The sequence below is a fragment of the Callithrix jacchus genome, chromosome 3 (assembly GCF_049354715.1).
Source record: "Callithrix jacchus isolate 240 chromosome 3, calJac240_pri, whole genome shotgun sequence".
NCBI lineage: Eukaryota > Metazoa > Chordata > Mammalia > Primates > Cebidae > Callithrix > Callithrix jacchus.
In genome coordinates, this window is record NC_133504.1 from 51,866,637 (window position 1) to 51,887,833 (window position 21,197).

Below are 21,197 nucleotides of genomic sequence, written 5' to 3' on the forward strand. Positions count from 1 at the left end.
AAAAAAAATTGTTAAAATTTTTTTTTTATATTTAGCATTCAGTAATATGTTGGCTAAAGAAAGGTAAATTGAAAGTTTTGAAAACCAAGTATACTTAAATACTCTGAATACTCAATGTTTTCAAGCCTGTTTTTCTTTATAAAATTACCAAAGAATATTGTCAAATCAATACTTGTTTACATAAAATATGATCTTTCTGTTAAGTCTGGCCAAACAAGAGCCTCTCTCAATTCAAGTATTGGACAGAAAAGTGAGTGATCAAGGAATAGAGTCAGAAAGCTGGGAAGGAGGATGAGCCATTATTAAAGATAATGAGAGTTGACGTGGATCTTTTATTTGAGACTGCTTTAGGAGATGAGTAAAATATCACAGAACCTGTGGGGAAGGAAGAAAGGAAGGAGAAAAAGGGGAAACAGTTCTGTGGGTTTATCCATCGAGTCATAGAGAAGCCAGTGTGGGAGCTGGTTAGTAAGAGGTGTGTTTATGGTGGGTGGCCGGGGCGGCGGGAGGATTCTTGCAAAACTGGTCATTCCAGAAATGTATGGGAGTGACCAAAGTTAAGTCAGTGGTCTCCACAAAGGGCTTGCTCTTCACTTTGAATAATTATAATTTTACTTAACCTTTCACAGACTTAGGTCTGGGTCTAGGGCGTAGTATGAGAATGTAAATACAAAACCAGAAGTTAAAACACAGCTTCCCTTCATAAACTTTCGCACCCTAACTTAATCTGTGAGTTCTTCATGAAACATGGACTCCTCAGAATAATAGGGTTGACTTTTCTAAGAGAAGCTACAGACATTGGTATAAACATTAGTTTTTGAAATTGATTTTTCTATAATAATTCATTAGAGAAACTGGGGCTTTAGAGGCACAACCCTTTTAAAATATGTAACATTCCTGTAATTTTATTTTTCACAGTAAAAAATCTTATTAAAGATGTGTATGTAGATGATGAGTATGGTTCTTAAGGCCTCCTATCCCTTTGAATATTCTTAACTGAATTGGCAGGTTAACTGGTAACAAAATCCTGTGTAGTAAGCAAATTTCTTTTTTAAAAAATGAGAACCTTGGCTTTGGACTAATGATTTTCAGATGAAACAGAAAACTACTGCAATGTACCTATCTAGGGATATACTTGTTGGAGCCTTCCTGTAATTTACTTTTCCAAACTAGTAGTAAAAACATTGAAGTCCTTTATAGTTTTATAAGGTAGTTTTATAAATGCAGACAGGAAACCAGAAGCACAGACATAAAGTGACCATTGACATGGGAGACCTATATTTAGGCATATGCAAAGTTGGGAGCTAACATTTGCATTAAAGCCAGGGTCACCCCAGCAAAAGGAGTGAAATTAAAAATTCCCACATACAAACCTGTCTTGGCCTGGGTTCCAGTTCCTTAAAGGCGAAAAACAAAACCACTGAAAATGTTACCACATCCATTTAGGTTTGAGGTCCAGGAATCCACAAACTAGGAAAACTGAAAAGTGGTTCCAAGCTGGTAACACACTTGGCTCCCATGGCAGAAGGCAAATGGAAAGAAAGCCTCTGAAGAAAACGACCTCAGCCAGGGAGGTTTCTTGATGGCAAACAGGAAACCGGTTTGACAACCAGGTTTAAACAAATATTTCTCAAGAAATGTGGAGAGAAGTGGCTGCTGGCAGTTGTACAGTGTTTGATGTCAGGAGTAACATTCTTGTAGCTTGTTTCGCATTTCCTTTATATGTATCACCTTATGGGCACAAAATAGCTGCTTCATATTATTACATCCTCAAGAAGCAGTACCAGATAATCATCTCCCTTATTAGGAAAGCAAGAGGTTTTCTTGAGGTATTTTCTAGAAAAACCTCAAGAGGTTTCAATTTACTGGCTAGAACTCTAGTTCTAGTAGAGTATGGAAGAGGATTTTCTATGTCTTAGTCCAATTATGACCAACCACCTAGAACTGGGCGCACTGTCTACCCTAATAAATTGGCAGAGGAGGTGGTGCTGGTGAGTAAAGGGCTGAGGAGAAATAATATTTGCCACACAAAATCTCAGAATTTTTAGATACAGCCTCATCAAACATCTGCTCACAAACTGAAACACTACAAAGGAAACCATCTTCTAAGAGCAACTGTCAGCACAGAATACAGCCAAGTTTAGACCTTCATGTGTTAAGTGGATGACTAGAAATGTTTCAAAAAGTTAAAACACAAAGGAATAAAGAAGTAGAAGCTCCTGAACTACTACTATCTTGATACTTCGCTTCTCTAACTGGCCTTGCTTTCTCTTCAATTCCTACTTTCAGCATGTAAAAAACTAACCAATCTGGAAGGCACAGAAAGCTCAGTCTGCCTGTATTCATTTCCTTCCACTAATCTCTTAAAAGCCCATGTTCCTTTTTGCCTCTGACCAGACATGTATTCTGCTTTACGTGGTTTATCTCACTTATCTATCCTTTTAACAACTCGGAAAGATAGGTGCTGTTACTCTTTCCTGTGACCTAATTCCTTTATGTAGTCCTTTCTGACATTCCAACCCAGAATGACTACTTTCTCTTCTGAGCCACTCAGTGCTCACAACAGACTAGACACTGGGTTAAGGGCTTGACATACCTGTATCCAACTACTATATTGATGAACATGAATGGGATTATACAATACTGCAGTTTTGTAGTCTTCCTACTTTCTCTGTGGCAAGTAGGTTCATTCCTTCAATACGGTAGGCCATTACATGCCAGACACCATGCTATATACACTGAGTGACAAGACAGATAAAAGACTGGCTTTAAAATGCTTGTAGTCTAAAAGGAGGTTAACCTAAATTGCAGAAAATGATTGTACCATCAATATACTGCTTTTAAGACTGTTCTATATACTAGGTGAACACAGTAAATATAAATCATCTAATGATGATTTAAAAACTTAAATGGGGCCGGGCGCGGTGGCTCACACCTATAATCCCAGCACTTTGGGAGGCTGAGGCAGTGGATCATGAGGTCAAGAGATCGAGACCATCCTGGTCAACATGGTGAAACCCCGTCTCTACTAAAAATACAAAAAATTAGCTGGGCATGGTGGCACGTGCCTGTAATCCCAGCTACTCAGGAGGCTGAGGCAGGAGAATTGCCTGAACCCAGGAGGTGGAGGTTGTGGTGAGCCGAGATTGCGCCATTGCACTCCAGCCTGGGTAACAAGAGCGAAACCGTCTCAAAAAAAAAAAAACCTTAAATGGCCAGGCGCAGTGGCTCACACTTGTAATCCCAGCACTTTGGGAGGCTAAGGCAGGTGGATCACCTGAGATCAGCCCGGCCAACGTGGCGAAACCTTGTCTCTACTAAAAGTACAAACAGTAGCTGGGTGTGGTGGTGAGTGCCTATAATCCTAGCTACTCAGGAGGCTGAGGCAGGAGAATTGCTTGAACCCAGGAGGCGGAGGTTGCAGTGAGTGGAGATCGCACCCCTGCACTACAGCCTGGGCAACAGAGGGAGACACTGTCTCAAAAAAAACCCCAAAAACACAGTGATTTTTAATCGCATGCAAAATGTAAAATTCAAAGGGTATTATATGTGTGTATGTATATAAATGTCTCCTTTCCCCCCATTCTTTAATCAAATTGTCCTTGTCAAAAGCAATGTTTCTTGAGTATCCCTTTGTATATTTCAATATTTTGTATATTTTGACAAAAATGGTACTATATAAACTGTTACAATATTTTTTTTAAAGTATTTAAGACCTTTCCCAATCAGGACATTATCAACTAGTCTCTTTCTTTCTGCTAACATATGCATTCCTACTGTATATAATATTGATTTTATAAATATTTTTCTTGTGTTAGCAATTGTAGGCTTTCCTATTGCTATGTAAAATTTTAAGATCCATATTTTAAAGATTTCATTTACATGAAAAATTCTTTTAATACATAATCTGTCATTAGCAGTAAGTAGAACTGTGCTCTTATCATAACAAGTACTTTAAGACAATCGGGGATCAGTAAATATAGCTTTTACTTATTTTATTCAATATATCTGAAACAATCATTCACAAATTTAACCTATCCTTAAAAATAGGCATTACTTATTTTAGTATAATCCCATTTGTGTACAAAACAAACCCTTTACATATTCACACTTAGGTTAAGTGCACAGAAAAAATAATGAAAGAATATACATTATTAAATTCAAACGCTGGTAACCTTTGGGAGGGTAATAAAGGGAGATCATTTTTTATTCCATTCTGTATATCTGAATTTTTTTTAAAACATGTATTGATGAATTACATAAATTTTTTTTTTAAAAGGCATAATGGGGTCCAATTATACCATACTTTGTAGCCATTATTTGCATGTTAATCAAGACTTCTGTTATTTTAAGTAGTTCTTAAAAGTCTGTCAAAAACTTCCTAATTTCCCCCTCAATTTTGCTTGCCCCAGTCATTTATTTAGTAAACCCTCTTCCTCATAAGTTAATTCCAGTTTAGTCAGAAGTACAACTTAAAAGTGGCTCCAGGCTATAGGTAATCCTGTTCAAAATTCAGGAACTCAAGAAATTTGGATGGGTTTTGGGAACTAGAAAAGGTTTAGATAATGTGCTCTTTATCCAAACTCAGAAATGAATATATGTGGTACTGAGGGATACTTTGTATTGCTATCTGGGGACTTTTGCATTAATGTTGCCTCTAAGGGAAGTGGTTTATAATCCTTGGTTGCCCACCAGAAAAATCTGTGGAACTTTAAAAAAAATACATAGATGCTTGGGCACCATCTTTAAAGACTTCAAGTCTGTAGTTGTAAGGGATGCAAATATTCTTTAGAAATGATTTTTCCTAAATCTTGATGAGTGAATATAAATACATGTGTAAAAAAATGACATTACCTAGAGAATGACTGAATACAGAACCTTACGGAATGCAAAAACTAAAAAATTCAGAGTAACTTTTTTTGGGGGAAAGGGAACTGAACTGGTTTTTGCTAAACATGGTCAAAAGCACCAAAAAAGATTAAAAACAATTAAAAAATACATATTTTTCCAACAGCGGTGTTTTGTAGTAGATAAACTTCCTCAGAAACCATATACTGATAATATAGTGCAAAGACTGAAAACAAATAATAAACATAATCCTGATGTTTATTTATCAAATGTCAATCAGTGGAATCTTTGACTGGCTTTTAAAATAAGGGCAGTTTCATTATACTGGCATATCTGGCAAACCAGGTAAGTACAGAAACCCTTTTCAAGATTTAAAAAATGAAGCAACACTGGTCAGCGTTTGGTACATGAAATGATATACCTACTGAAAATCTTCCCACACATCATGAAAACCTGGAGCTATAATTTGTATAGCTTGAAATGTCTTCATTTTAGAATGTTATGCACAAAAGGGCCTCATCGTGAACAGAAAAGTGGCATTTTCTGTGTTTCAATTACAATTTAGAATGCAACTGGCTTTTGGTGTTATATTAAGTGAATTATACTTCAAGCTCCAGAGTATGTGGGGCATAAAATCCTGATTCAAGTTTTATATGACAAAAATTTTAGTAAATATTCCTTTTAATTAGTGGCTTATCAATATTCTCAGATTCAGTCTAATCATCCAAGAAAAAGTAGTTTCCACTCTTCTTTTGTTCTACATCCTAAAAAATAAAACACAAGTAACAAAAGTCAGCAACACCATTTTTACTATAGCCAAAGGTAGACTTTCACTCATGGTATTACTTAGCAGTGTTTACACTGCCTGTACAACCTGTTCTGCACACATCATCTATTTCTGGATATTCCTGGGTCCACTACTCAAAGGAAAGATAACTACCTCTGCCCTATCCCTAATGCTAGAATCACTCATTTCACCAACTCAAGCCAAGTCCCTTTACATAGATGCCTTACATATATAAAATATGGCTATGTATTATTATTCCTGGGAAAACTATTAAATTCCATTTTCATCACTGCAACTTTAATCTCCAGATCCAAAATGTAGCATACTGTCAGTTTGAGAACTACCTATTACACTATATATATAAAGGTTTTTCCAGGCTGGGCATGATGGCTCACGCCTGTAATCTCAACATTTTGGGAGGCCGAGGCGGGTGGATCACGGGGTCAGAAGTTCGAGACCAGCCTGAACAACATGGTGAAACCCTGTCTCTATTAAAAATACAAAAATTAGCTGGGTGTGGTGGCGCATGCCTGTAACCCCAGCTACTCAGGAGGCTGAGGCAGGATAATTGCTTGAACCTGGGAGGCAGAGGTTGCAGTGAGCTGAGATTGTGCCATTCATTGCACTCCAGCCTGAGCAACAAGGGTGAAACTCTGTCTCCGGAAAAAAAAAAAAAAAAAAAAAAGTTTTTTCCATACTGGCCAGTAACAATCTTACCTACCTAATTGTTGTCATACCTTAATCCTCTTATTATTGTTTAGCTAGGATTAAGGTATGACTTTCTTAAGATGAGTAGGCATACAGAAATCATTAACAGGTATGCCTGGTAAGTCAACCATGAGTCTATTCAAGAAAATGACAATACAAGTGTCCTTAATGCTTCAGAAGAAATTATTCTTTTCTAACCAATTTGCTTTTCAAAACTGAGAAAAACTCTTCAGTTTATGTCAGAACTTACCATTCATCCTGGCCAAGGAGTAATATCAATCATTTAGGAACAAAATATGTAATAACGGGTAAGGCATCCAGACATTGCATTAGATGCTTAAGAATACAATGATGTGCGAGATAACTTTGCCTCTGGCATTCCTAGAGCTCATGATTTAGCAGCAAAGGTAGGACTGCAAATATGAAAATAAATGCTAAAGCAAAAGTATGTATAACATACTTCTAAAGCTTTTAAGCATGAAGGAAGATAGAGTGATAAAATGTAAACACTTTGAAGCACTGCAGATATTAAAAACAGAAATGCTATTCTAGAGTTCATTTACTCTTCGTTTCTGAGTGACTAAGATTTTTGCCTTCTATTAAACAAATACTGCATTTCACAGAGGAAATCAACTGTAGGTGCACAACTGTGTACCACAAAGACAAAAAAACATTGCCAGTTAAGTAGACACAATGCTTTCCTCATCACAGGTGCTTGTTTAGACTTTTAAAATATGCCTTTCAATCATGTATTGAAAAATGTAACAGAGAAACTGGTTAAGGTATACTGTAAAAATTTTTTTTTTTTTTTTTGTTAATCAATGAGAACTTGTTATGTTGCTCAGGTTGGCCTTGAATGCAAAGCCTCGCCTCCTCAAGTGCCAGGACAACTGGCCGGAGCCACCACAGCGCCCAAAATTTTTTGTTTCAATGGTGGATTAGTGCAATCTTTCCCAAGACATTTTAGATGGCAATCAATATAGGGAGTGCGACTGTGGTACAACTTAAAGAGACAACAGGAACAGCTCTGAGTTCATGTAGCAATAATAGCTACATCACAATTGCTGCCTATTGCAGATTAAAGTATGTCATCAGGCCTCAAAATCTAAAAAACAGAGAAAATTTAAAATATGGTGTTGGTTTTTTTTAAAATTTTTAAATTTTGAGACAGAGTCTCACTCTGTTGCCCAGGCTGGAGTGCAGTGGGACGATCTCAGCTCACTATAACCTCCACCTCCTGGGTTCAAGTGATTTTCCTGCCTCAGCCTCTGAGTGGCTGGGATTACAGATGCCTCCCTCCAGGCCTGCCTAATTTTTACATTTTTAGTAGAGATGGGGGTTGTACCATGTTGGTCAGGCTGGTCTCAAACTCCTGACCTCAAGTCATCTACCTGCCTTGGCCTCCCGAAGTGCTGGGATCATGGGCATGAGCCACTGTGCCTGGCCATATGGTACTGATTTTTAAATAGACTTTCAATCGTTTATACTGAGATTAAAGTGATCCATGATTTAAGACAGTTTTTCCACATACCTTAATTGAATTAAGTTTGTTTATTCGTGGCCTATAGTTGTTTGGATCTCTTCTGAATGTAATTTCAAGCTGAGACAAAAATTTATTCATGCCAGCCAAAAGGGTTTGAGGACTAGGGGCAAAAAAAGAAAAGATCAATCAATTTTGATTAAATTTTTCTTCAGAAGTGTAACTATCTTTTGGGATGAAAGGTGTTAAGAATTACTATTCCCTCAAATTCCCCAATCATAAATCATTTGGGTAACAGTATAATCACAGCACATTACAAATCCCATGTTCAGAAATGGCTTTGCTTGAACTATATAGTTTTCTTGGCAATAATATTTTGGTGCAAAACACAATTTAACCTGGATTTCTAATCTGGTAAAAGAAACATTTAAGACAAAAGCACTACTTTCGAAAAACAGAAGATCATTAATAAGTAGATCACAGAATCTCAAATTGGACATTTTTAGGGGAGATGAAAATTTAAAAAAGTTACATTCATATGAAAAATTAGTCACTGGAGGGAATATGTCCTCCTAATAGTGGTTTTCAGTAATAACCCCTTTATAAATTTCTATGCTTCATTGTTTTTACCTAAGTAGTTCTTAAATCACGCCAAATCATAACATACATGTGAAACATTAAAAAATTTTGTGGGATATCATTAGATGAACAAATAAACATCATATATGCTAAGAAATTTCCCTAGCTCTTCAAGAAATATGTAATTCTCAGTTGATACATTAAAAAAAGGAATTCAGGAAAGAAGCTTAGATGAATTATTAAAACGGCAACTCCATTCCTTGCTCTCGAATACCAGAAAACATGCTGAAACCCCATGAAACTGCTGTTTTTATAGGTGAAAAATGAATACCAGTAATTTCATTTTGTTCAGTCTAATAATATAGGCTTTAGCAATAAAGGTAAAATGAATTTTTCATAACCTGACCTGAATGTTAGGCTTCTCTATATTGCAAGTTCTCCTAATCAAGTTAACAAGGAAAAATCAAGAAAAAAGGAAAAAGGTAAAACCATTCATTTTAACTCTGCTGTAGATCATGATGTATCAGATATGTGGGACCCACTGTGAGCTCAATCACTGACAGTATAAGTTGGGCAAAACATGTAATCTCTTTACACCTTGTTTTCTTTTTCTATCATGTATGAAATCAATAGTTTTCAATCTTTTTTGGGAAATTCAAATAATAAAGCAAACAAAAGTTAAGCTGAAAAAAACGGTGAGGGGCCCACAGCTTTTTATGCTTATCTTCCTGGTGAGAGATTTTACACTACAGCCTGAAAACTACTCATATGGTCCCATCTAGTCCCCAATACCAATGATCTCAGAAGTCACAGAATCAGATCTAGAATTTTGGGCTCTTTCATTTTTTAAAAATTAAAGTGAGTGACTTTATTATTTATGGGAAAATTTAAAATGAATTTTTGAAGATATTAAAAAGTAATTTTACCTGTTTGCAACTGTATTCTTAGATGGAACACCATCAAAAACAATGACGCGATCCGCTAGATAGGTGGCCATGATGAAGTCATGTTCCACAACAAAGGCTGTCTTTTTTGCATGGAGTATGAAACTAAAACACAATGATTTTGAAATCTTATAGTTTTATATCATAAAACATTACAGTGTTATATTAAGCACACTTGTAGGATGGTACACATAACCAAAATACTGCTATGAGCAAGATACTTACCGTTTGACAACTCGAGCTGCCATCAGTCTTTGCTCAGAATCCAAATATGCAGATGGTTCATCAATTAAATAGACATCAGCAGGTTTGCCCAAACAAAGGGCTAAAGCTACTCGCTGTAGTTCACCACCAGATAATGTCTGCACCTAATTGGAGGAGTTTAGCAAACCATGTAAAGGCTTCCAAAATTCAAAATAAAAAAATCTAAAATTATCTTAAAGTACCTCTTGATCGATAATGTTTTCAATTTGCAGAGGCTTCATTACATCAGTCACAAACTGTGGATGAGTATAAGCATCTCTTATCTTTTCATGTAGTAACTGGCGAACACTTCCCTGTTTTTAATAGAAAAAAATATTTAAATGATAAAATTTCACTACAGAACTCTTCTATTTATGAATCTCGACAAAGTAAAGCTTCAAAGTAAAAGCGTATCAATTTGCCGCAACAGATATCAATGTGTGTCCACCATTTATGACATGTTCTGAGATTTTATATTCAAAACCCATCATGTCCAAAAAGTAAAAATAATTTTTTTTCTGAGACAAGGTCTTGCTTCATTGCTCAGGTGTGCAGTGGCATGATCACAGCTCACTGCAGCCTCAACCTCCCAAGCTCAAGTGATACTCTCACCTCAGCCTCCAGAGGAGTTGGAACTATAGGCATGCACCACCATGCTGGAATAATTTTTAAATTTTTGTAGAGGTGGGATCTCACTATTTGACCAGGCTTGTCTTAAACTCTTGGGCTCAAGTGACCCTCCTGCCTCAGCCTCCCAAAGTGCTGGAATTAAAATGTGTGAGGTGCCATGCCCAGCCTACAACAATAATCTTTTTTTTTTTTTTCCCACTCCACAGCCCCTGTAATGATAATCTTAAAATTAGAAAGTAATAAACAAATGATGAATGTTTCAGAGGAAAAATCATTTGAAAATAAAAATTCCAAAGGCCAAAGTGGGTATCAAGGAACCTTAGGCCATCAGTAAGAGAGAACACAAAATGCACGATAATGTGCTAGGGATGAATCCTAAGATGGCTTCTCCATGCTGTTTCAGGATAAACCTAAATTTTAGAATTTAAAGCTAAGCTTATAGAGAGTATCAATGATAAAACTTTCATGGTAAGGTGAGCCAAGTAGACAAAACATAAATTCAATGTTGAGGTACTGAATGTAGATATTGTTAAGGAGTTCATTACAATACCTACAGAAATCAAAGGAGGTTAACTTTAATGATTTCAAGGTTTATTCATACTGTAGCATTTATGAGTATTTCATTTCTTTGTATGGCGGAATAACTTACACAATTTATAATTATATAATACTGTGTTTATTCATTCATCACCTGACGGGACATTTGGGTTGTTTCCACCTTTTGGCTATCACAAATCATGTTGCTATAATCACTTTGTGTGGTAATTTTTGAGTTGAGATAGGAGTGAAAGTGCTGGTTCTTATGGCAACTCTGTCTAATTGTTTATGCAACTGTCCGACTGTTTTTTGAAATGGCTCTACCATTTCATCTTACCACCAGCAATGTACAAAGTTCCAATATCTTCACATCCTCACCAATACTAGTCATTTTTTTTTTTTTTTTTTTTTTTTGAGACGGAGTTTCACTGTTGTTACCCAGACTTGAGTGCAATGGCACAATCTCGGCTCACTGCAACCTCTGCCTCCTGGGTTCAAGCAATTCTCCTGCCTCAGCCTCCTGAGTAGCTGGGACTACAGGTGAGCACCACCATGCCCAGCTAATTTTTGTATTTTTAGTAGAGACGGGGTTTCACCATGTTGACCAGGATGATCTCGATCTCTTGACCCCGTGATCCACCCGCCTCGGCCTCCCAAAGTGCTGGGATTATAGGCGAGAGCCACCGCGCCCAGCCCTAGTCATTTTTTTGATTGAGTCATTTGAGTGGGGATAATGTGGTGTCTCACTGTGCTTTTTTTTGAATTACAATTCCCTAATGATTAGTGATGCTGAACATCTTTTCATTAGTTTATTGACCCTTTGTATATCTTCTTTGGAAAAATGTCCTTTTCCTAAGAAAAGACATTTGCTTATTTTTAATTATAACAGTCCTTTCTTTATCTATGCTGGATACAAGTCCCTTATTGGATATATGATGTGCAAGTGGTTCTCCCATCTTATGGGTAGTCTTTTCACTTTCTTGCTGGTGTCATTTTGCAGCACAAAATACATTACATTTTAAAAGATTTATTTTGCATAAAGATGACAAACATCTTTAAAGCATTTTCTTAGCAGTGGATATGAATCAAGGACTGGGCTTTTAATACCTTTGTTGGCAACTATCAATAAAATTGTATAGAATCAAATTTGGAGAAAATTTTAATATAGTAAAAGATGAAAGCTATAGGCATATATACAAAATTTTTTTTAGTAACCATATTAAAATAATAACTCACAGTTGATTTGGGACTAATTTTCTGTGGCTTATAACTGACATTTAGAACTGGTACTTCTCCTGCAAAATAATGAAATATATAAGACACTAAAAACTGCCCAGATCTTTAAAGTTTACTGCGTAGAAAAGAGTAAAAAGATTCAACAATTACAACTGTACCTCCTTCATCAGGTTTAAGTCTTCCTGCAAGCATTCTGATAAATGTCGTTTTACCCGTTCCTGGCAACACAACATATGACAATTTGACCTGAAAGATGCTTGACATTTAGAGTAAATCACTATGTCCTACTTGGTTTTAATTGAGAAATTTGTTTTAAAAATATACACTGACAATTATTGAATTCAGAAAGTTATATAGAACAATACTGTCTTTTGTGATTCACCTCTGAAGTGTCATTCTACATTAAGAGGAATAAAGACTAGTCAAGCTTATAATGACCATTTTAATAAATGGTGTATCTATGAAGTTTAAATCCCACAATAGTTTGAAAAGATTTACTTAGCTAAATTATCAAGGCACACAATTTATTAAGACTGATTTATGAAAGATAAATTGTAAAGTTTCTTTATATAAAATATTTACATTGCAACTCAATTCAAAATTCCCATTATCTAAAGACTGATACATTAAAACAATATTTATACAAAATGTATGTTCTACGGTTTTGTAAGCTGTAACTTACAAAAAACTATCACAATTCAAATAGTTTTTAAATCATGAAGGCAATATAATGTATTTAGTAGTCAAATTCATCCTAGCTGCTATAGTTATGACAATTTATTATTAAATATATGGTGGTAATATAATTATTTACAAATTTAAAATAAGAAATGTTCCACATTGAAGTGTATGAGAAAACATTTTTTAAAGCTAGATTGTTTCTGAATCGCCATTTATCCTTTCTTTCTTAGTCAATACATAAGATTTAAAATTGCCTTATTAATTTACATGTAAAAAGCCAGCTGAAAAAGAACACCTTATTTTCACTAGAGGTTATAAAACAAAATAAGAAACATTAACTTGATCGAATTACAGTGAAACTCAATTACACAATGCCAAAAAAATGTAGAGGTACACTGAGAAATCTATAGCTTTAAATAAAACTCAGCTTCTAGCCCTATATGATTCAAAATTTTCCACAAAATAGTTAACACTAATTTACCAGATAAACAAAAGACTTTTACTTATCACATAAGAGAAAAACTTACCATTTTCCCCCAGCATGACCATGATTTCAGAATCTGTAAACTCTCCAGCTACAATTGCTAGCTCAAACTCTCCCATTTTTTTCTTCATTCCTGGATATTTATACATACACATCTTTTTAACTTCTTCTTCATTTGCTGTCTCAGCCACTTTAAAAACAAGTGATGCATCTCTGAATCTCAAGTTTTCTGTTGGAACATAGCCATCCAAAAAAATATTTATGCCTGTTGGGAAGAAAATTATCAAGAGGAAGAAATCATTAGAGCCAAAATTCTAACATCTCCTGGGAGCTATCTATAGACTGTATACTTTAAATTTCTGTGGATTTTTGCTAACATGTTGGTCTGCATATAAAGAAGTAACTTTTAAAAAATCTATTATGTTTAAATAATTCTTGAATATATATGCAATTCCCCTCAACCACATGAAGTACATCTTCTCATTATCCTGCAATTATTTTTTCCATCAGGTTTTATGCAAAATAGAGCACATGATGTCCTTTTTGCTTTATTTTTAAGGCAAAAATGACAAATATGTAATAATATTTTTCAGATTGGTATAATATTGATATAAAAGTTTGGAGGATAAATTTTGAAATATACAATTTGTTATGAATATTCGACTTCACATGAGAAATAAGCACACATTTTGAGGTTATAGTTTACTAATTTTTTTTCAAATTAATCTTGCAATTTCATATGAAATTGAATATGAACTAACTTTAGCTAACATTTTTTAATGGCTTCACTGTATAAAGATAACCACCATTATCTGAACAGATTTTAATAACAAACCAACGTTGTATACAAGAAACCCTCAGTAATAAAATTTTAAGATCTACAATTGCAGACACACTGAAATGAAAAGTGTATTTGAGAAGCAACAAATGATCCATATTTTAGTGTTTCCTATGTTCATGTGAAGGAAGAGAAAGCTAAAATTTGGAAGTTCTTGATGTTATTCATTTTATTCTATTTGGAATTGAGAGACACATCATGCAGCCTGTATCCTCAGCCTAGAACATAGGTGTTCAATACATCTTGCTGACAGAACAAATAAACAGATTACATTTATTTTGCCAATACCAGCATGTTTTTTCATCTTAAACTATCTAAAACATATAAAGTTAAAATATTAAAATAAAAAATTACAGAAAATCATAAACTCAAAGGAACCTTAGCAGCCACTTAGTCCAAATACCTAACTTCTTATTATGGAAAATAAAGCCTCAAAGAACTAAGTGACTTAGTTTTAAAAAAACACAGCAAGTCAGTCTTGTCAATTCAAAAATGATTTCAAATTATAATCACCTTTACAGTTTATAGCATGCTGCACTGATTTCAATGTCTTAAAGGAACACAGAAAAGTTTCTAAGTTGTTTTATCAGGTGAAGCACATTAAAAACCTTACCAGGTACCATCTATTGAATGGCATAGCCTTTAGACATGACATTTATAACTGGAGTTCTGAAGAATGACTGTCAAGTACGCATAATCATTATCAACTTGATTCAAAGACTACCATACGATGTAGCATAAGGTACTCGATACATATTTACTGATAAGAATAAAACATTAATAAATTCATTCTAATATCATCCCTTAAGACTACTGGCAAAAAATAACTAGGTAACTGCAAATTTTTCTGTAAAGCATACATCCATCTCAAATGTATAAGCAGATAAGTTATAACAATTTCTTCCCCACATCTCAATATTTATATACTTTTAATAATTATAAAAACTCCCATCATCTTTTTATGAAAAGCATTATAATGCAAAATAAATCTATTTTCCCAAAAGAGTTTTTAGGTATAAAATAGATTCTTCCAAGATTTAAAAAAAAAAAAAGAAAGGAAAAGAAACCCAAGAAACCCGCCACCACTTAGGGAACTACAGGCTACGTGAATTTTTCCTCTAGGATATGGTATTTTTTTCCTGAGTAACTAGCCCTTTTCGTGTTCTGAATTGTCAGTTTAAGACAGCTGGAAAAAAAATGTAAAATAAAATACAAGTAAGGAAGCAGTAAAAGGAAAATAGGGAAGAAAAAAAGGAAAAAGGTATGGAAGGTGGAGAATATATTGGTACTTGTTTTAGGAGCCACTTAGTGGTAGGCTAGTTTCTACTTTTGCTTAAAATGCACAGTTAATGAGGAGACATGGAAGGGAGATGCCACAGAATCTCATTTTCTTGAAAGAAAAAAGACTAAATAAAAATTTCAGTATACTTCCTAAACTATCTTATTAGGCTTTTAGATAGTCTTAGTTCCAAAAACATAGAATACACATTACAGATAAATTTTAAACAAGATGAACACTGAAGGCATTTTAAGATTTCATGACTGATATTGGCCTGTCAAAGATAATTTGAAAATGACAAATTCTACAGTAATACTGCAGAAGACAAAATACAGAAGACTTTACTGTAGCCTCCTAATCCCCAACAAAAGTAACATTGCATTTCTCACCATCCCCCAGGAGAAAATTCTTCAAAATGAAAATATATTTTATACAACAACTAACATATATAACTTTATACACTCTGCTCAGTGATTAAATGCCAAGAAACTAGAGTTTTCGATGATATTAGAGCAATGTAAAACTACTTAATATCAATAATGTAGTTTATGAGCATTAGTATAGAAGAGAATACAGCATATGTGGAAAAAAAAAAGTTTTTCAAGTTACCTTCTCTTACACTAAAAGGCATAGTGACAACTCCATAGGCGCTTGGTACACCATATAAACAGCAGATAAAGTCAGACAGATAGTCTAAAACACTTAGATCATGTTCTACCACAATGATATATCTGAAAATCAAAACAGATTTTTATTTTTAAATTGAACATAACATACATAATTAGTTAAAACTCTTTTGTAACTATTTTTAATGCAGTTGTAAATTTCAGAAAAAATAAATATATCTAATAAAAATTAAGCATAAAGACATATGAAGCAAAAGCCATAAAACATTTTCTTTAGTAAGGCTCATTAATGCTCATATTTAAAAATGTTTTCCCGAACTGATAGGAAGGAAAAAAACAGCCAATTTAAAAGTTTATTAATATATGAATTAAATGCATTTTGCTAATAAAGAATGTATTTTGAAATAAGTGTTACAAAATAAAAACAATTATAACAGATTTAATTCAGATGTAGCCTAAACTGTTTGACTATTATGCTACTTAATTTATGTATTAAGCCCTGCATCTGTCCCATCTCATGCTAGCTGTAGCAGGGGAGGGATGCACAAAGATCTTGAGACAGTTTGATCTAGGTGGGGAGGACAAGGAATGGGTATGAAATGGTAACAAAAAAGATTACAAGGCAAAATATGCTCCACAGATAATTAAATCAGTGAACACCAGAAAGAAAATAGGTTAGTGGTTACTGGAACACTTTATGAATGAGAAGGTGATATGATTTGAATGAAGTGATACAGTATTGGCTGGAATAGAAGCTACTAACCAAGTAACAGTCATGGAATTTTTACATAGCATTTTACTGCCATCCCAACACAATTCAACATGTTAAAAAAAGTCCTTAGACATCTCAAACAACAACTTGATATATCAGCTTCCTACACACATAAAAATTCTCCATATTTGTATTAATGGAATTATCATTCCCTCAAAAATGACATTTTATTTCCACTGATATTTTGTTTAACTGTTAAAGTCTATGAATTCCTTTAACAATGTCTTCAGTTTCAGTTTCATCCTTTTCCTTCTTTGCCTAAATTCTAGTTCAATCCCTCATATTTCTTTCGTATCTCATTTTCTTTAGGTCCCCTGATGTGGGTCTCAACTCCAAACCAAATTAGTAACTTTCATTAATTAGACTTTCAATACTTTCTAAAACTTTAGCTACTATTACTTAACTAATACACAGGAAACACTGAAAAATGCATATTTTTTTCCTCAGATAAACCACTTCTCTACTTCTCTGTGTCTAAGGGCTAGTGTCCTGCCTATACCTTTACCTGCTAAAATTCCACTTAACCCTTTAAGTTCCATCTCAAATCCCATTTGCTATGGAAATACTTTTCCTAATATGTAAATGAGCTTCCCCCTCATTCTTGAATACTGGTAACAAGTATTTGGACTGACATTTAGACTTTATTTTTAATTACTGCTATAACTTGCTCATAAACATCTTAATGGAGACTCTTTATACATTTTAGCACCTCCACAATCTTTATTCTTATACTGTGTACTAAACAGATACCTAATAAAGTTGCTGATGAACAAAATGAAGAATACGAACTGACTTAATTGGTAATGAGGAGGATGGCTGGTTCTGAATTAGCACTGTTCAGAACTTTCTACAATTATTAAAATGTTCTATTGCTATGTTGTCGCTACTATAGTGGCTACTAGCCGTAAGTTGAATGTAACTAGTTTAATGAAATAAAATTTTAATTTCAATTAAAATTTAAATAAGGATGTATGTCTAAGGCTACAGCACAATTCTAGAATAGGAGAATGAAATGAGAAAACATTTGAGGAGTAATCTGGCAAAAAAAAAAAAAAAAAAAAAAAAAAAGAATGGAAAATAACAGCAGGTCTAAGATGAAAAGGGAAAACTAAGAGGAAATGTTTTCTACCACAATGGTGATAGTATCAGTAAAAATGGCAAATCACCCAGGTGAGCTGGTGATATTCATCTTGCATCGGTGTCTTTGTTGGCACTAATCCACACATGGAATACTTCTCTACTCTTAAAATCCTATGTGTCCTTAAAGAGCCAGTGTGAGGAAGCATTATATTATGTAGTGGCTTTTAATTTACTTTGAAAAGAAGGAAAAACAAGGTCAAACTTTCTGCCCCTCACTCCGACCTTCAAATGGAGTTTATGGAGCCAGAAGTCCAAAATATAAAAATGATTTAGGTCAGCCATTCTGTCTTCCGAAAAGTTGAGAAGATCTGTAGCACAGTAAGAAATCTATGTTGTAAAAAATGCATACTCCACAGTTAATTTGGGGCTACCTTAGTCTTCAATGTTACTGATAATGTTCTGAGGTCAAACTCTATAAAACTTCTTAAATTTCTATTCTTTTGTCCAATGCATCCTCTATTATTCATTGTTTATCCAAGGATATGATCTCCAAAAGCTTTTTATGGAATCAAAGACTGAATGTATGCCTTGACACAGAATTTCAGAATGGAGCTACATTTCCTATGACTCTTTATCATCAATCTATCACTACACAGAGATCTTAACCTTATACCTATAAATAAGACCAGCCCATTTGTGAAATGTCTTATCTTCTCTATGTTGTCATTCCAATCTCTCCTAACATGTTATCCCTATTACAATTAAGGTTATTGTCCTCTTTCTTATAATATGCGAAGTCTTGGGTAGTATTATTTTCCCTTATTAGTTTTTTTTCCCCCCTGAGGTCCATCTACATTTATTTATTTCACATTCCTATTTTAACTAAACAAAATGGCTACTGATGTTGTAATTTTAAATTTATTCACTATAAGTGGATATAAGTACCTGATGCCTTGTTTTCTAGTGATGTGTCTAAACAGATACACTTAAATATTGCCTGTAAACTAGTATTTCCTTTTAGTTTTCCTTTTTATTATTGTTAGGACATTATATGAAATCCTTAAAGTTATATGTGAAGGTAAATATTATCTATGACTTCCATTTTAGTATAATAAGGGAGTATAAAAATACTTTTTATCAGGCCATCATTCAACTCCAGGAAATACAGAGAATACCACGAAGATATTTCTCAAGAAGGCCAACCCCAAAGCACATAATTGTCAGATTAACCAGGGTTGAAATGAAGGAAAAATTGCTAAGGGCAGCCAGAGAGAAAGGTCGGGTTACCCACAAAGGGAAGCCCATCAGACTCACAGAGGGTATCTTGGCAGAAACCCTACAAGCCAGAAGAGAGTGGGGGCCAATATTCAACATCCTTAAAGAAAAGAACTTTAAACCTAGAATTTCATATCCAGCCAAACTAAGCTTCATAAGCGAAGGAGAAAGAAAATCCTTTATGGACAAACAATTTCGTCACCACCAGGTCTGCCTTACAAGAAAGAGCTCCTGAAAGAAGCACTAAACAAGGAAAGGAACAACCAGTACCAGCCACTCTAAAAGACATACCATGTCGATGGTAAAGACGATCAACACAATGACAAAAACATGTCAACTAACAGGAAAAACAACCAGCTAGCATCAAAACGGCAGTATCAAATTCATACATAACAATATTAACCTTAAATGTAAATGGGCTAAATGCCCCAATCGAAAGGCACAGACAGGCAAATTGGATAAAAAGTCAAGACCAATTGGTGTGCTGTATTCAGGAAACCCATCTCACATGCAAGGACACACATAGACTCAAAGTAAAGGGCTGGAGGAAGATTTATCAAGCAAACGGAGAGCAAAAAAAGCAGGGGTTGCAATCCTAGTCTCTGATAAAATGGACTTCAAACCAACAAAGGTCAAAAGAGACAAAGAAGGGCATTACATAATGGTAAAAGGATCAATGCATCAAGAAGAGCTAATGATACTAAATATATATGCACCCAATACAGGAGCACCCAGGTACATAAAGCAATTTCTTAGTGACCTACAGACTTAGACTCCCACACAATAATAGTAGGAGACTTTAACACTCCACTGTCAATATTAGACAGATCAATGAGACAGAAAATTAATAAGGATATCCAGGACTTGAACTCAGATCTGGACCCAGTAGACCTAACAGACATCTACAGAAAACTCCACCCCAAATCCATAGAATATACATTCTTCTCAGCACTGTATTGCACTTACTCTAAAATTGACCATATAATTGAAAGTAAATCACCTCTCAGCAAATGCAAAAGAATGGAAATCATAACAAACAGTCTCTCAGACCACAGGGCAATCAAATTAGAACTCCGAATTAAGAAACTAACTCAGAACTGCACAGCTTCACAGAAACTGAACAACTGGCTCCTGAACGTCAAATGGATAAACAATGAAATGAAGGCAGAAATAAAGATGTTCTTCGAAATCAACGAGAAAGAAGACACAACGTACCATAATCTCTGGGACACATTTAAAGCAATGTCTAGAGGGAAATTGATAGCAATAAATGCCCATGTGAGAAGCGAGGAAAGATCTAAAACTGACACCCTATCATGAAAATTGAAAGAGCTAGAGGAGCAAGATCAAAAAAACTAAAAAGCTAGCAGAAGACAAGAAATAACTAAGATCAGAGCAGAACTGAAGGAGACAGAGACACCTTTAAAAAGTCCTTTAAAAAAAAAAAAAATCAATAAATCCATGACCTGGTTTTTTGAAAAGATCAACAAAACAGACTGCTAACCAGCTTAATAAAAAAGAAAAGAGAAGAATCAAATAGATGCAATAATAAATGATAAAGGGGATATCACCACTGATTCCACAGAAATACAAACCATCATCAGAGAATATTACAAACAACTGTATGCACATAAACCAGTAAAGCTGGAAGAAATGGATACATTCCTGGACATTTGCACCCTCGTAAGCCTAAACTGGAAAGAAGCTGAAACCTCGAATGGACCAATAACAAGGGCTTCAATAAAATATCTTCAATAAAATACTGGCAAACTGATTGCAACAGCACATCAAAAAGCTTATCCATCACAATCAAGTAGACTTCATCCTGGGGATGCCAGGCTGGTTCAACATACACAAGTCTATAAATGTAATCCACCACGTAAACAGAACCAAAGACAAAGACCACACGATTATCTTAATAGATGCAGAGAAGGCCTTCGACAAAATTCCACAGTACTTTATGCTAAAAATTCTCAATAAACTAGGTGTCAAAGGAACATATCTCAAAACAAAAAAAGCTATTTATGACAAACCTACAGCCAGTATCTTACTGAATGGGCAAAACTGGAGCATTCCCTTTGAAATCTGTCACTAGACAAGGATACCCTCTCTCACCTACTCCTATTCAACAGAATATTGAAAGTTCTAGCTAGAGCAATTAGGCAAGGAA

The 21,197-nt window shown here is 34.6% G+C and overlaps 1 protein-coding gene across 1 annotated transcript in view; it reads right to left on the reverse strand.

Annotated features, from left to right (window-relative positions):
- Positions 1-3,980: 3,980 nt before the first annotated feature.
- Positions 3,981-21,197, reverse strand: part of ABCE1 (ATP binding cassette subfamily E member 1) — a 33,149-nt gene continuing 15,932 nt past the window's right edge. Inside the window, exons 10-18 of the mRNA XM_002745316.7 lie at positions 15,884-16,005; positions 13,201-13,422; positions 12,151-12,210; positions 11,993-12,051; positions 9,793-9,903; positions 9,572-9,714; positions 9,329-9,451; positions 7,875-7,986; positions 3,981-5,612 (exon numbers count right to left, since the gene is read on the reverse strand). Coding sequence (XP_002745362.1) covers positions 5,565-5,612; positions 7,875-7,986; positions 9,329-9,451; positions 9,572-9,714; positions 9,793-9,903; positions 11,993-12,051; positions 12,151-12,210; positions 13,201-13,422; positions 15,884-16,005 — 1,000 coding nt within the window. The 3' untranslated portion in view covers positions 3,981-5,564. The remainder of the gene's footprint in view (positions 5,613-7,874; positions 7,987-9,328; positions 9,452-9,571; positions 9,715-9,792; positions 9,904-11,992; positions 12,052-12,150; positions 12,211-13,200; positions 13,423-15,883; positions 16,006-21,197) is intronic.